The sequence below is a fragment of the Narcine bancroftii genome, chromosome 12, assembly GCF_036971445.1.
Source record: "Narcine bancroftii isolate sNarBan1 chromosome 12, sNarBan1.hap1, whole genome shotgun sequence".
NCBI classification, from domain to species: domain Eukaryota; kingdom Metazoa; phylum Chordata; class Chondrichthyes; order Torpediniformes; family Narcinidae; genus Narcine; species Narcine bancroftii.
In genome coordinates, this window is record NC_091480.1 from 56,309,500 (window position 1) to 56,323,075 (window position 13,576).

Sequence of the window (13,576 nt, forward strand, 5' to 3'; positions counted from 1 at the left end):
CAAGCACAGAGAGCTGACGTCTTCAGAGAATGGGCTAATTACATAGTGGAGATTCCCGAGAAGTTTTGATTGTTGACTGTTGGAGCTGGAGAGACACATGAAATGGCTTGCTGGAAGCTAATGTATTTTCAAACGAATTTAGGAGTGATGACCGTCATCGTTACAGGCAACAACTTCCATTTCCAAGCTCTGCAGATCTGGCTTCATGGACAATCTGATTTGAAGTGGGTGGATTTACCATCAGTGCAAAGATGGTAACTGTACAGAGCCACACTACCACCGGTGTCCCAATAGAGGAGGGACCAATGGTAGTGGGTTTAATTGGAAGCTTTGAGTCTGGCTGCTCCAAGATTTAAGTTGTCATGTCATTAAAACAGTGTCATATTACACAAAATGGCCTTTTGCCTGCTGTAAGGCAGACAGATTTACCATCGGCAGAAATTGCCTGAAGCGCCTCTTACAGTCAGAGAAAGGGAAGCCAAAGAGAGTCCCTTCGGAGACCTTGAGTGTCCGTGGAATCGGCTCCAGCCTCTGTTGCGGCACAGAGTCCAATCCAAACCATCGTATCCAGAGCTACAGGTCCAAACCTCAGACACAATCAGGACCCTTCAGCACTCTCAGCATCCTCTTGCATCCTGGTTCCAATACCTGGTACCTACTCTTCAGCCATCTTCAACCTTTTTTCGGCTAGGACTCCCCACCCCTACCCCACAGGACTCTCAAAGTTTATGGTCCCCCTTCCCTGTAAAGCAGTTTAGTTGGTTTCTTCCGTACTTCTCTCCTACTGACATCAAATCAAAAATAATTTCAGTATGTCCCACCCCTTTAAATGTCCTATAGCCCCCAGGGGGGATACCATGTGGCCCTCATTGAGAATGGAGCAAAAATCTTTCCCTTTCGAACAGGGACGTGCAAAATCATCCCCACCACAGCCTCACTGGCTGCAGAATGTGGCTCATTAATCATGGCTTTCTGCGATACTTAGGGTAAAGTCAGGAGTGATGGTATGGGGGATGAGCCTGTGGGATCCAGCAGCAGAGGTATCCAAGCCTTGCTGAGGTGGAGGTTGCTGTGGGAACTGGCAAGGAAGTCAGAGTGGACACCAGTACGGGGGTGGGGGGGGAAAGAGGTCGAGACCGCGGGAAGTATCTGCATCATCGGAAGCTCCAGTCTGTAGGTAGTCGAGAAATCCACACTGAAGGCGTCGGGAACGCCAGCCTGCAGGCGGACAGGGTCAAGGTGAAACACTAGGGTTGATTTTTATATAAGATATCGAAAATTCCAATCTATTTGGCTAAAAATAGGGGGTTAACTTTTAAATAAGATAGACTTTTACACAAATATTAATGAGGGAGAATGGTGGCAGGGGGCTTGTTTTTTTTTTAAAATTTTTTTATTTTTCACACTATAAACCACATTGATCAAGATACATACATTTCAAATATATAGTGTCGTTTTCTCCCCCCCTTCCCATCCCACCCTCCCTACCTCCCCTCCCATTCATTTAAAGTTCAGAATCTAAGATACATTAAACCCGTCAAACAATGTTGTCACTCAATAAAGATAATCAAGAAATTCCACTGAGTCAATTCTTTTCATTCCCTTCTCCTTCTGTCATTTTAGGTGGTAGATGTCTCCGGTAGGTTTTCTCTATTGTGTTTCATGTATGGCTCCCACATTTGTTCAAATATTGTAATATTATTTCTTAAATTATATGTTATTTTTTCTAATGAAATACATTTATTCATTTCTATATACCACTGTTGTATTCTCAAGTTATCTTCTAATTTCCAGGCTGACGTAATACATTTTTTTGCTACAGCTAGGGCTATCCTAACAAATCTTTTTTGTGCACCATCCAAATCAAGTCCAAATTCTTTGTTTTTTATGTTACTTAGGAGGAAGATCTCTAGGTTTTTTGGTATATTGCTTTTTGTGATTTTATTTAATATCTGGTTTAGATCTTCCCAAAATTTTTTCACTTTCTCACATGTCCAGATTGCATGAATTGTTGTTCCCATTTCCTTTTTACAGCAAAAACATCTGTCAGACACTGTTGGGTCCCATTTATTTAACTTTTGAGGTGTAATGTATAGCCTGTGTATCCAGTTATATTGTATCATACGTAACCTCATATTTATTGTATTTCTCATAGTTCCTGAGCATAACTTCTCCCATGTTTCCTACTTTATCTTTATGTTTAGATCTTGTTCCCATTTTTGTTTAGTTTTACCATTTGTTTCCTCATTCTCCTTTTCTTGTAGTTTAATATACATGTTTGTAATAAATTTTTTGATTATCATTGTGTCTGTAATCACATATTCAAAATTACTTCCCTCTGGTAACCTCAGACTGCTTCCCAATTTGTCCTTCAAGTAGGATTTCAGTTGGTAGTATGCCAACACTGTATCATGAGTTATATTATATTTATCCTTCATTTGTTCAAAGGATAATAATTTATTTCCTGAAAAACAATTTTCTATTCTTTTGATCCCTTTTTTTTTCCCCATTCTCTAAAGGAAAGGTTATCTATTGTAAAAGGGATTAGCTGATTTTGCATCAGTATTAGTTTTGGTAGTTGTTAATTTGTTTTATTCCTTTCTACATGAATCTTCTTCCAAATATTGAGCAGATGATGTAATACTGGAGCATTCCTACATTGTACCAATTTTTCATCCCATTTATATAATATATGTTTAGGCATCTTCTCCCCTATTTTATCTAGTTCTAATCTAGTCCAATCTGGCTTTTCCCTTGTTTGATAAAAATCTGATAGGAATCTTAATTGTGCGGCTCTATAATAATTTTTAAAGTTTGGCAGTTGTAAGCCTCCTTGTTTATACCATTCTGTTAATTTATCTAGTGCTATCCTCGGTTTCCCCCCTTTCCATAAAAATTTCCTTATTATTTTCTTTAACTCCTTGAAGAATTTCTCCGTCAAGTGTATTGGCAATGCCTGAAATAGATATTGTATCCTTGGGAAAATGTTCATTTTAATACAGTTTATGCTTCCTATTAGTGTTAGTGGTAAGTCTTTCCAATGTTCTAAGTCATCCTGTAATTGAGTTTATATAGATGGCCGAGGTTTTTATATATTTGTATTTATTTGTATCGTATTGCTTGCATTTGCCATCTGAATGGTGATTCTTTCTTAAATTTTGAAAAATCCGCATTATTCATTGGCATTGCTTCACTTTTATTTGCGTTAATCTTGTATCCCGACACTTCTCCATATTCAATCAATTTCTATTGTAATTCTTTTATTGATATTTCTGGTTCTGTTAAGTATACTATTACATCATCTGCAAATAAACTGATTTTATATTCCTTCTCTTTTATTTTTATCCCTCTTATTTTATTTTCTGTTCTTATCAGTTCTGCTAGTGGTTCTATGGCTAACGCGAACAATAAGGGCGATAGTGGGCATCCCTGCCTTGTTGATCTGCTTAAGTTAAATTGTTTTGATATATATCCATTTACTGTCACTTTCGCCAATGGCCCCTTATATAATCCAGCTGCGCTGGATGGGTCACGTCTCCAGAATGGAGGACCATCGCCTTCCCAAGATCGTATTATATGGCGAGCTCTCCACTGGCCACCGTGACAGAGGTGCACCAAAGAAAAGGTACAAGGACTGCCTAAAGAAATCTCTTGGTGCCTGCCACATTGACCACCGCCAGTGGGCTGATAACGCCTCAAACCGTGCATCTTGGCGCCTCACAGTTTGGCGGGCAGCAGCCTCCTTTGAAGAAGACCGCAGAGCCCACCTCACTGACAAAAGGCAAAGGAGGAAAAACCCAACACCCAACCCCAACCAACCAATTTTCCCTTGCAACCGCTGCAATCGTGTCTGCCTGTCCCGCATCGGACTGGTCAGCCACAAACGAGCCTGCAGCTGACGTGGACTTTTTACCCCCTCCATAAATCTTCGTCCGCGAAGCCAAGCCAAAGAAAAGAAATCCAATTAATATATTTCTCTGGTAAACTGAATTTTTGTAGTACTTTGAATAAATAATTCCATTCTACTCTGTCAAAGGCCTTCTCTGCGTCTAAATCAACTGCTACTGTTGGAGCTTTATTTCCTTCTACTGCATGAATTAAGTTAATAAATTTACAAATATTGTCTGTTGTTCGTCTTTTTTTTAATAAATCCAGTTTGGTCTAGATTTACTATTTTTGGTACATAGTCGGCTAATCTGTTTGCTAATAGTTTAGCTATTATCTTATAATCTGTGTTAAGTAAAGATATTGGTCTATATGACGCTGGTGCGAGTTTATCTTTCCCTCTCTTTGGTATTACTGAAATTATTGCTGTTTTGCATGAATCTGGTAAGCTTTGTGTTTTATCAATCTGGTTGATTACTTCCAGGAGGGGAGGAATTAATAAATCTTTAAATGTTTTATAGAATTCTATTGGGAATCCATCCTCTCCTGGTGTTTTATTATTCGGTAGTTTTTTTATTATCTCTTGTATTTCTACTATTTCAAGTGGTTCTGTTTATTTATTTTGTTCCTCTATTTGTAATTTTGGTAGTTCAATTTTAGTTAAAAATTAATCTATTTTGTCTTCTTTCCCTTTGTTTTCAGTTTGGTATAATTGTTCGTAGAATTCTCTGAAGTTTTCGTTAATCTCCGTTGGATTATATGTGATTTGTTTGTCTTTTTTCCTTGATGCCAATACCATTCTCTTAGTTTGTTCTGCCTTAAGCTGCCATGCTAGAATTTTGTGCGTTTTTTCTCCTAGTTCATAATATTTCTGTTTTGTCTTCATTATGTTCTTCTCCACCTTATATGTTTGTAGTGTTTCATACTTTATTTTTTTATCTGCCAATTCTCTTCTTTTAATTGTGTCTTCCTTCATTGCTAATTCTTTTTCTATATTTGCTATTTCCCTTTCCAACTGCTCTGTTTCCTGATTGTAGTCCTTCTTCATCTTGGTTACATAACTTATTATTTGCCCTCTGATGAACGCTTTCATTGCGTCCCATTTTAATTTGTCTTTCAATTAATTCTCTAAAATCCTGCCTTTTAAGTAGCATATTCTAGCTTTATATTCTGTTTTTCTTACTCTGTCTTGCATGCGAACTGATAACAGGAATAGGTCTATTCTTGAGTATGTTTTATGTCTACCCGAATAATATGAATGTTTCTTTTCCTTTGGGTGTTGTTTCCTCCATATATCCAAAAGTTGCATTTCTTCCATCGATTTAATTATAAATTTGGTTACTTTGTTCTTTCTGTTAATTTTTTTCCCAGTTTTATCCATGTTTGAATCCAAATTAAGGTTGAAATCCCCTCCTATTAGTATGTTTCCTTGCATGTCTGCTATCTTCAAAAAAATATCTTGCATAAATTTTTGATCTTCTTCGTTAGGTGAATATACATTGAGTAAATTCCAAAACTCCGAATATATCTGACATTTTATCATTACATATCTCCCTGCTGGATCTATTATTTCCTCTTCTATTTTAATTGGTACATTTTTACTGATTAATATAGCTACTCCTCTAGCTTTTGAATTATATGATGCTGCTGTTACATGTCCTACCCAATCTCTCTTTAATTTCTTGTGCTCCAGTTCAGTTAAGTGTGTTTCTTGCACAAATGCTATATCAATTTTTTCTTTTTTCAGTAAATTTAGCAGTTTCTTCCTTTTGATTTGGTTATGTATTCCGTTAATATTTAAAGTCATATAGTTCAACATAACCTTTTCATACTTTGTTTATCTTTCCTTTCCGTTTCCTCATCAGCACCTTTCCTTCTTATCCATTTCTGCTTTCTTGTTTTGAACACTTTTTAAGACAACATTTCTAAAACATCAAACATTTCCCTTATTCTCCTATCTAAAATTTCTTTAACCCCACTATCCCCTCCCCTTCCTGAGTTGCCCTTTATCCCTTGTCGGGCAACCACATCTTCCCTCTCCATTTGGATTTGCGAATTCACTCGCAAGCGTCAACTGATTTCCCAATGACCGTAACTCCTCCCCACCCAGCCACCCCAGAAAAGATTTTAATTTTCATATATAACAAAGGTCACTCTCTTAATTCCCTCCTTACTTCCTCTCTTCCCTTTCTTTCCCTTATTAATTCTTATCTATACTCTATATATTTTCTTTTAAATACGGATATACTCATGTACACATATATACATACACTATATATATATATATATATATATATATATATATATATACCCATATACACACATACATATAGTTCGTGGTCATTTATGCTCTCGTTACATGTCTTCAACTCTCTGTCTGTTTTGTAGTTGTTCTGCAAATTTTCGTGCTTCCTCTGGATCCAAGAATAGTCTGTTTTGCTGCCCTGGAAGAACTATTTTAAGTACCGCTGGGTACTTTAGCATAAATTTATATCCTTTTTTCCATAGGATCGCTTTTGCTGTATTAAACTCCTTCCTCTTCTTCAGGAGTTCAAAACTTATATCTGGATAGAAAAATTTTTTTTGACCTTTATATTCCAGTGGCTTTTTGTCCTCTCTTATTTTCTTCATTGCTTTCTCCAATATATTTTCTCTTGTTGTACATCTTAAGAATTTTACTAAAATGGATCTTGTTTTTTGTTGTGGCTGTGGTTTAGGGGCTAATGTTCTATGTGCCCTTTCTATTTCCATTTCTTCCTGTAATTCTGGTCTTCCTAGGACCCTGGGGATCCAATCTTTTATAAATTCTCTCATATTCTTGCCTTCTTCATCTTCCTTAAGGCCCACTATCTTTATATTATTTCTTCTGTTATAATTTTCCATTATATCTATCTTCTGAGTTAACAGCTCTTGTGTCTCTAACTTTTTTATTAGATTCTTCTAATTTCTTTTTTAAGTCCTCTACTTCCATTTCTACGGCTGTTTCTCATTCTTCCAACTTGTCCATTCTTTTTCTTATATCTGACATGACCATCTCTAATATATTCATTTTTTCTTCTGTACTTTTAATTATTCTTTTTATTTCACTAAATTCTTGTGATTGCCATTCTTTTACTGATTCCATATATTCTTTAAAAAAAAATCCATTGTCTTGCCCTTCCCTTCTTCCATTTCTCTATGTTCTTCTTCTTCTTCTTCCTCTGGGTTGGTCATCTGTTGTTTCCTTGATTTCTTTTTACTCTTCTTTCTTGTTCTCGTTGTTTTCTATGTTCTCTTCTTGTTGTTGTGCTGTAGCTGTCATTCTCAGCTGTGGAGATCGACTCCTCAGCTGGTCCCCCCTCCCGTCAGTGTTTTTTTTGACATGCGCATCGCGCATGCGCACTTTTGCTTGGCTCCGCGAGCCATTTTTGTAGTCCCGAGCTCGGGACTTCGACTGACCTTAGGGAGCGGGCTTCTCTCTTCGCGGCGGGCCTCCTCGGACAGGTAAGGCCTTCACCTTCTTCTTCCGATGTCTTTTTTTCTTCTCTTCTTCCCGTTGCTTTCGACTTTTCTTTCTTCGCTGCCATTTTCTTCCCACCTTTACTTTCACTTTATTTTAATTTTTGTGTTTGTGCCTTTGTGTTTTCTGTGTTTTTTTTTAAACTTTTCCGGAGAGGGCTGGAGTTCCCCGACCGGCCACTACTCCATCACGTGACTCCTCCGGCAGGGGGCTTGTTGATGAATGTGGGATGTGGGTAACTTTCAAGTACAATAGATTTGTACAAAGATTAAATATACAGTTAGTACTTGTAATTTGTGAAAATGATAATCCATGCAAATTCTTTGGCAAGCCACCCATGTTTTATAAAACGGCCTTGTGGGAGTTTTTCACTGTGCATTTTGCAATCAAAGGTCAGAACTAGAACAAGAACACAAGGTTTCCTGAGCCACATTGCACACAGGTTGCAGCGTGGGGCTTCTTTCCAAACAATAGCCAACTGGATGAGAACCCCTAAAATCCGCAGGAACCTTACCTGGTGGAATTGGCATCAATTGGCACTGATTCAAGTCTTTCAGGAATTTTGACGGCTGTCCACAGCACTTGGGCTTCAATGGCCATGTACTTTTAGCCTGAGGAAGGGCTTCAGACTGAGGAGGTTGCACGTCTTCCTTGGTTGCGGGGATGCTGGCTTTGGGAAGGCCGGAATCTGAGGTCCCACAGGCAGGGTCAAGGATCAGAGGGTCATTGAACTGTGCATTATATGGGGTCTCCATGAAAGGCTGCAAGAGAAAGGAAAGGTGAATGAAGTGAGCAGCAGGTGCATGCAGTTTGATAGAGCCCACTGGGAGCAAGACCTCGCACAATATTGGGAATTACTGTTAAAAACACCCACGGTTTTAACATTGCTGGGAAAGTGCCAATCAAGGGCAATGGCAAGGCACTGTGCCCAGATCTGGGTCCAGTCTTGTGTCAAGTTTAATCTTATGCCCAGCAAAAGTAGAAGGAAATCTGACAACCAATTCATCAATCAAAACATTATGTTCCCACAGCTGAAACATTAACTCTATTTCTCTCACCACAGATGATGCCTGACCTGGCGAGTGTTTCCATCACTTTCAATTTTTATTTCAGGTTTCTAGCATCCGCAGTTTGTTTGATTCTCTGGACACGTCTCTAACATGATGCAGGTAGCCTACATCTGCACTGTGACAGATGTCAATCTGCACGCCTTCCTGTTCAGTAGGAACATTGACAGCTCTTAGTCTGTACCTCTTGGAGTTCAAAGGTGGGGTGGGGGGGGACAACTTCATAGAAGCATTTTGAATGTTGAAAGGGCGGGACAGAGTAGAGGAATCAAGGACAAGAGGGCACAACTTCATGTCTGAAGGACACCCATTTAAATCAGACACAGAGGATTTTTTCAGCCAGAGAGCAGTGAACCTCTGGAATTTGCTGCCATGGGAGGCTGTGGAGGTCAGGTCGTTAGGTGTATTTAAGGCAGATATTGATAGCTATCTGAATAGTCAGTATATCAAAGGTTATGGGGAGAAGGCCAGGGAATGGGGCTGAGTGGGAGAATGGATCAGCTCATGATGGAATGATGGAGCAGACTTGGTGGGCTAAATGACCTTCTTCTGCTCCCATATCTGGTTTTGTTGTCTAAAAATTAAGGGGCGAAAGTGTCCACCTGACCATGCAGACAGTTCCAACATCCAAGTTTAAGATTTGCCTCCCTTAACCAAGGAAAGAAGCCACATACCTGTCCAATGGCAGGAGACTTCAGTGGACCACAGTCCAGTTCCTTCGGATCAGAATCTGCTCTTTGGGACTGATGCTCCAGAGTTAGTGGCAGAGAAGTAGGGAGTTGGGTAATGGAAGAGGTGTCACAAGGGATCCTGGGGAGAAGGCTGAACCACTGCCCTTGCTTCTCAGCGCAGTCTTTGACCTTTTGCTCGGAGTTTGGGACGCTGAGATCAAACAGCTTGTGATTGCTAGCCAGCAGGACCTCTGGGGAGAAGGCCGCCAGGTTGTCTTTGTCAGTGCTGCCTTGAGGTGTAGGGATGGAGAGGTTCGACACAGAGTTCTGCAGGACACTGAGCCATGCCAAAAACACTGCCAACTGTTCAAGGTTCAAGTGAGGCTGGGCAGCAGAAAGTGCCTCCTGCTGCGAATCGCTGCAGCATCGGAGGTTTGCCGGTTGCTGTTTTGGGCTCTCTGGGACAGCCTTCCTCTTCTGCTCATCCTCCAGCCTGACTGCAGAGCTGGGTTTCGCACTAGGTTCGTTGTCTGTAACAGCCTCAAGGTGCTGAAGCTCACTCATTTCCGTGATCACCTCTTCAGTAGCTGGTGGAGAGTAACAGCAACAAGGCTCCGTCAGAGTTACACTGCCCCAATGGGTTCCATTGCTACGATGGACAAGGTCAGTACTTAATGTCCCACCGTAACATTTGAATATTGAACAGTGTCAGAAACAGAACATGCTGGAAGAATGCCGCCAGTCAGGCAGCATCCGTGGAATGAGAAAACAGTTGACATTTCAGGTCAGGGGAAGGTCTTCAACCAGAAATGTTGACTGCGCCGCTTTCCACAGACATTGCCTCATCTGCTAAGTCCTTCTATCATGTTCTATTTTTATTTCAGATTTCCACTATCATCATGTAATAGGGATTTATATAAAGACTGAAAATGACTTCAGGAGATATAGGTGGATGAAGTGAATGAACAAGAAAGTGACAAATTAAACAATGTGGAAATGTGATCTGCTTGGTATCCAGCATCTATGGGCATTGGTGGATGCCAGTTAAATACATTTTCTGGTTGCTTGAGACTTATTCTCACTAATAAGACTCGAGACTTACCCTAACTAATACACCTGTATTAAGAATAAACAGTTTAAAAGGCAAAAATACTACACTGTACTTGTACTGAACAAACTTCACTTGCATGAATATATAAACCTTAAAGCATTTTACTTTATTCTCAGTCACATTCTTTGAAAACATTTCACTGTCACTGCATCTGCAGGTTTCTCCCCCTCCACGGAACCGCCCGAAAGACAAATAACAGATAATTAACACCTCCCCCCACCAAAGTTTACACATAAAGCCTCCGACTAGGGCAACTCTTACTAAGCAGGGATAAGGAGACACTTTGAGAGAGTCACCCCAACAGTGAGTGGCATCAACCAGCTCTTCATCCTGGGCAACCCCACCCCATTGCTGTTTCACACAACTTTATTCAAAAAGCTGCTATGAGCAAAACTCGACCAAGGCTCTTCCTCCATTGGCTGGATATTGGCTCCCATCTTCACCCAAGGTCTATGTGTGACTTCAGAGAACATTTGTTTTACAATTTTAAATGAGTATTTTTTTACCTGCTATTTTATTCTTATTTATTTTAATTTGGGTTCCCCCCCCCCCCCCCTTGTTGCTTGAGGGTGCTGGTTGCTTGAATTCCAGATACCAAGGGTTTTACTGTACTTTTTAAATGGTGAGTTTTTGAAAAGTGCTGGTGTTCAGAGGGACCTGGCTGTCCTTGCACACAAATCACTTAAAGTTCATAATAGAGGTGTAGAAAGCAATTGTATGGTCTCAGTGTTAAGCCACAAAACAGTATGTATCCTGGGACTGAACTGTTTTACATGCACAGGCATGCACGCGCACATCTTGTGATCCTTACCCGTTAATTCATCAGAGCCTTCCACAAACACGCCACTAAGGTGTGGAAAGACCCAGTAGCGACGCCTGAAGCGGTCTCGCCCCAATAACAAGGCACGTAATTTCTGGGAGAATTGAAGCAGCTTCTGTGCAAAAAAAACTTGTCTCTATGGAAACAAGCCATGGAGGCAATGGTTACCAAACACCAATGACACAGTACTCTCAAGCTCTTGTATTCACAAAAGGCAATATAGTAGAGTAAAGACAAGGCAGAGACAGTGATCTGGAGGCAAATTAAATGTGTGTGTGTTTTTGGGAACACTGCAAGACACCTGCTGAAAATACTGAAGAGAAAGGTTTATTGGAGGCTCTTGATTACAGTGCATGGAATTAAAACACTTCAGACCCAATTTTTTTTTTTACTCCTAATAAACTAAAAAAGACTCCTAAGTCCTGCTGCCTGTAACTCATCTAGTCATCCACCAGTCCCACGTTCACTGACCTGCCCTCACTCCCATTTAAGCTTCAGTTCAAAAACTGTCTTGTTGAAATATCCCTCTGTGCTGTTGCCCCATCTCCAGCTTCCTTCTTTGATCAAATATCTGATTGCCTGCCCCAACATATCAAGTGGCTCAGTGTCCGATTTAGCTTGTCAGCTCTATGAAGAATCTTGTTACCATATTAAAAGCAACATATAAACTGTTTGAAAGAGATGGTCAGTGCACTAAAAGCAACAATGTCGAGATAAAGTTAAGTGCCTGAGAGTGAACCGATATCGAGAGCAGTGTTTTCACAAGTCTGCATGTTGACTGTTCTCATTCACACTATGCACAGTTGATTTGGACTGACAATCTAGGGGAAAAACATTAAGCAATTGGAGGTATTGGGGCATGATTCGTGGAGTACACAATCGAGAACACCTCAGTTGGTAAATAGAGGCAGAGTCAACTTGACTGCAGGTCAATGGGTCCGACAATGCAGAGAAAAAAGTTTTAGGTCTGAATAGAAAGGCATGGGAGTGATGTTTCAATTGTCCAGCACCTGAGGCTGCAGCTGGGTGAATGGGTGAACTTTTGAGCCCCCCCCCCCACCCCCCCCCCCCCCCACCATTATAGAAAGGAAACAGAATTATCAGGGTTGCCTGATTACTGACACAAAGGATGGCTCAATAAAATTTGACTTTTTTTTCTGCTTCAAGATGTGTTGAAGACAGTTGACCTAATAAACAAGGGACATATTAGGGTAAACAGTGGTGTTGGCTCCAGCAGCCACCAAGTGTGTTCAAAGCAGTATGAGAGTAGCTTCAAGAACAAATTACAGTAGAAGTCCTAAAATCCAGACTGCTTAGGGATTGGGTCGGTCTGGATTTTCCAGATTCTTGGGCAGTACTTTCAAAAATAAAGTTTGAGGAATTTTGACTGTTTATTCATTAGCAAACACAGCATATTTCATTTATCAAATGAACAGTTTTAAAGAAAAATAAAGTCAACAAGCATAGCTGCTGTCCATCTGTGATGCTTTATGTATGCATGCAAAAGCTTGCTAAAATTAAAATATTTGAGTTTTGGAAAAAGTCTGGATTTCTGGCATCCAGATTTTTGGTCTTGCACTGTATAAAGGTTCTTGATAAAGAGTGCCATTAAAGGGGATGAGATCAAGCAGGAAGTTGGGATTAAAATGTGTTTCTCACATGAAGACTGTGAAACAGAGACACCGATTCAAGGGGACAACTGATCCATTCTACAGTAACTCACCTTACTGAGCTTCTCAATCTGGCAGTTTAGTTCAGACACACTGTTGGACAGCTGCTCATGCTCCTGGGATGGGGAACAGAGTCATTTACAGCAGGAACAAATAACAACCTCATCATTTTCATAGCTTTGATAAGTAATTACAGTGCTAAAGATTTGTTTTGTTAAGCTCCAGTCCTCCTTTCTCTACAACATGTGAAATTTATAACCAAACAGGCAGCTTTCACCTTCCACAATGTCCAGTACAGAGTGCCAATGGAGGGAGAATGTGAAGGTTAAAACCTTATGTTTTTGATTCTTAGTTAATTTTGTGCCTGTCTCTTCAAGAGAACCATTGTTTGCAGTGTTACCACAGTGACTATGATGTAATATGTCATAATATTCGCCTTGCTCTCATTCTACAAGATGTGAAGGAAGAGTGAGCACGAGAAATTTTTCTTTAAATTTTGTATCTCTATACATCTTTGTATCTCTATCATACAGTAAATGTTTTGTTATTCACCATTATGAAAGTCTTATTGTGAAGCTACGCAAAATGTTTATCCGTTCTATCAACGAATTAAAACTACATAAAGTAACAGCCACGGAGTTTGACTTGTTGGATTAAAAAGATCAATATTTGGGATATCGCAGCTCACACTTTGGAAGATGATACTTTGAAATTAGGATATATTAGAATAAGGAAAGTGTTGTCTACAAAGAACACCAGCCGAAAGGTTGAAGGCGTGCGGTAGAAAACTATTGCACAAATTCAACTGGCAACATCCTAACTGGGCATTTTATTGTGACAATGTAGAGAGGGC

At 39.9% G+C, this 13,576-nt stretch overlaps 1 protein-coding gene across 6 annotated transcripts in view; it reads right to left on the reverse strand.

Annotated features, from left to right (window-relative positions):
• LOC138747055 (bromodomain adjacent to zinc finger domain protein 2A-like) overlaps positions 1-13,576 on the reverse strand; it is a 145,339-nt gene that overhangs the window by 12,654 nt on the left and 119,109 nt on the right. For all 6 annotated transcript variants that reach the window (XM_069905943.1, XM_069905944.1, XM_069905946.1 and 3 more), the window contains 4 exons: positions 12,777-12,839; positions 11,045-11,189; positions 9,126-9,709; positions 7,899-8,145 (listed from right to left, as the gene is read on the reverse strand). In XM_069905943.1, coding sequence (XP_069762044.1) covers positions 7,899-8,145; positions 9,126-9,709; positions 11,045-11,189; positions 12,777-12,839 — 1,039 coding nt within the window. The remainder of the gene's footprint in view (positions 1-7,898; positions 8,146-9,125; positions 9,710-11,044; positions 11,190-12,776; positions 12,840-13,576) is intronic.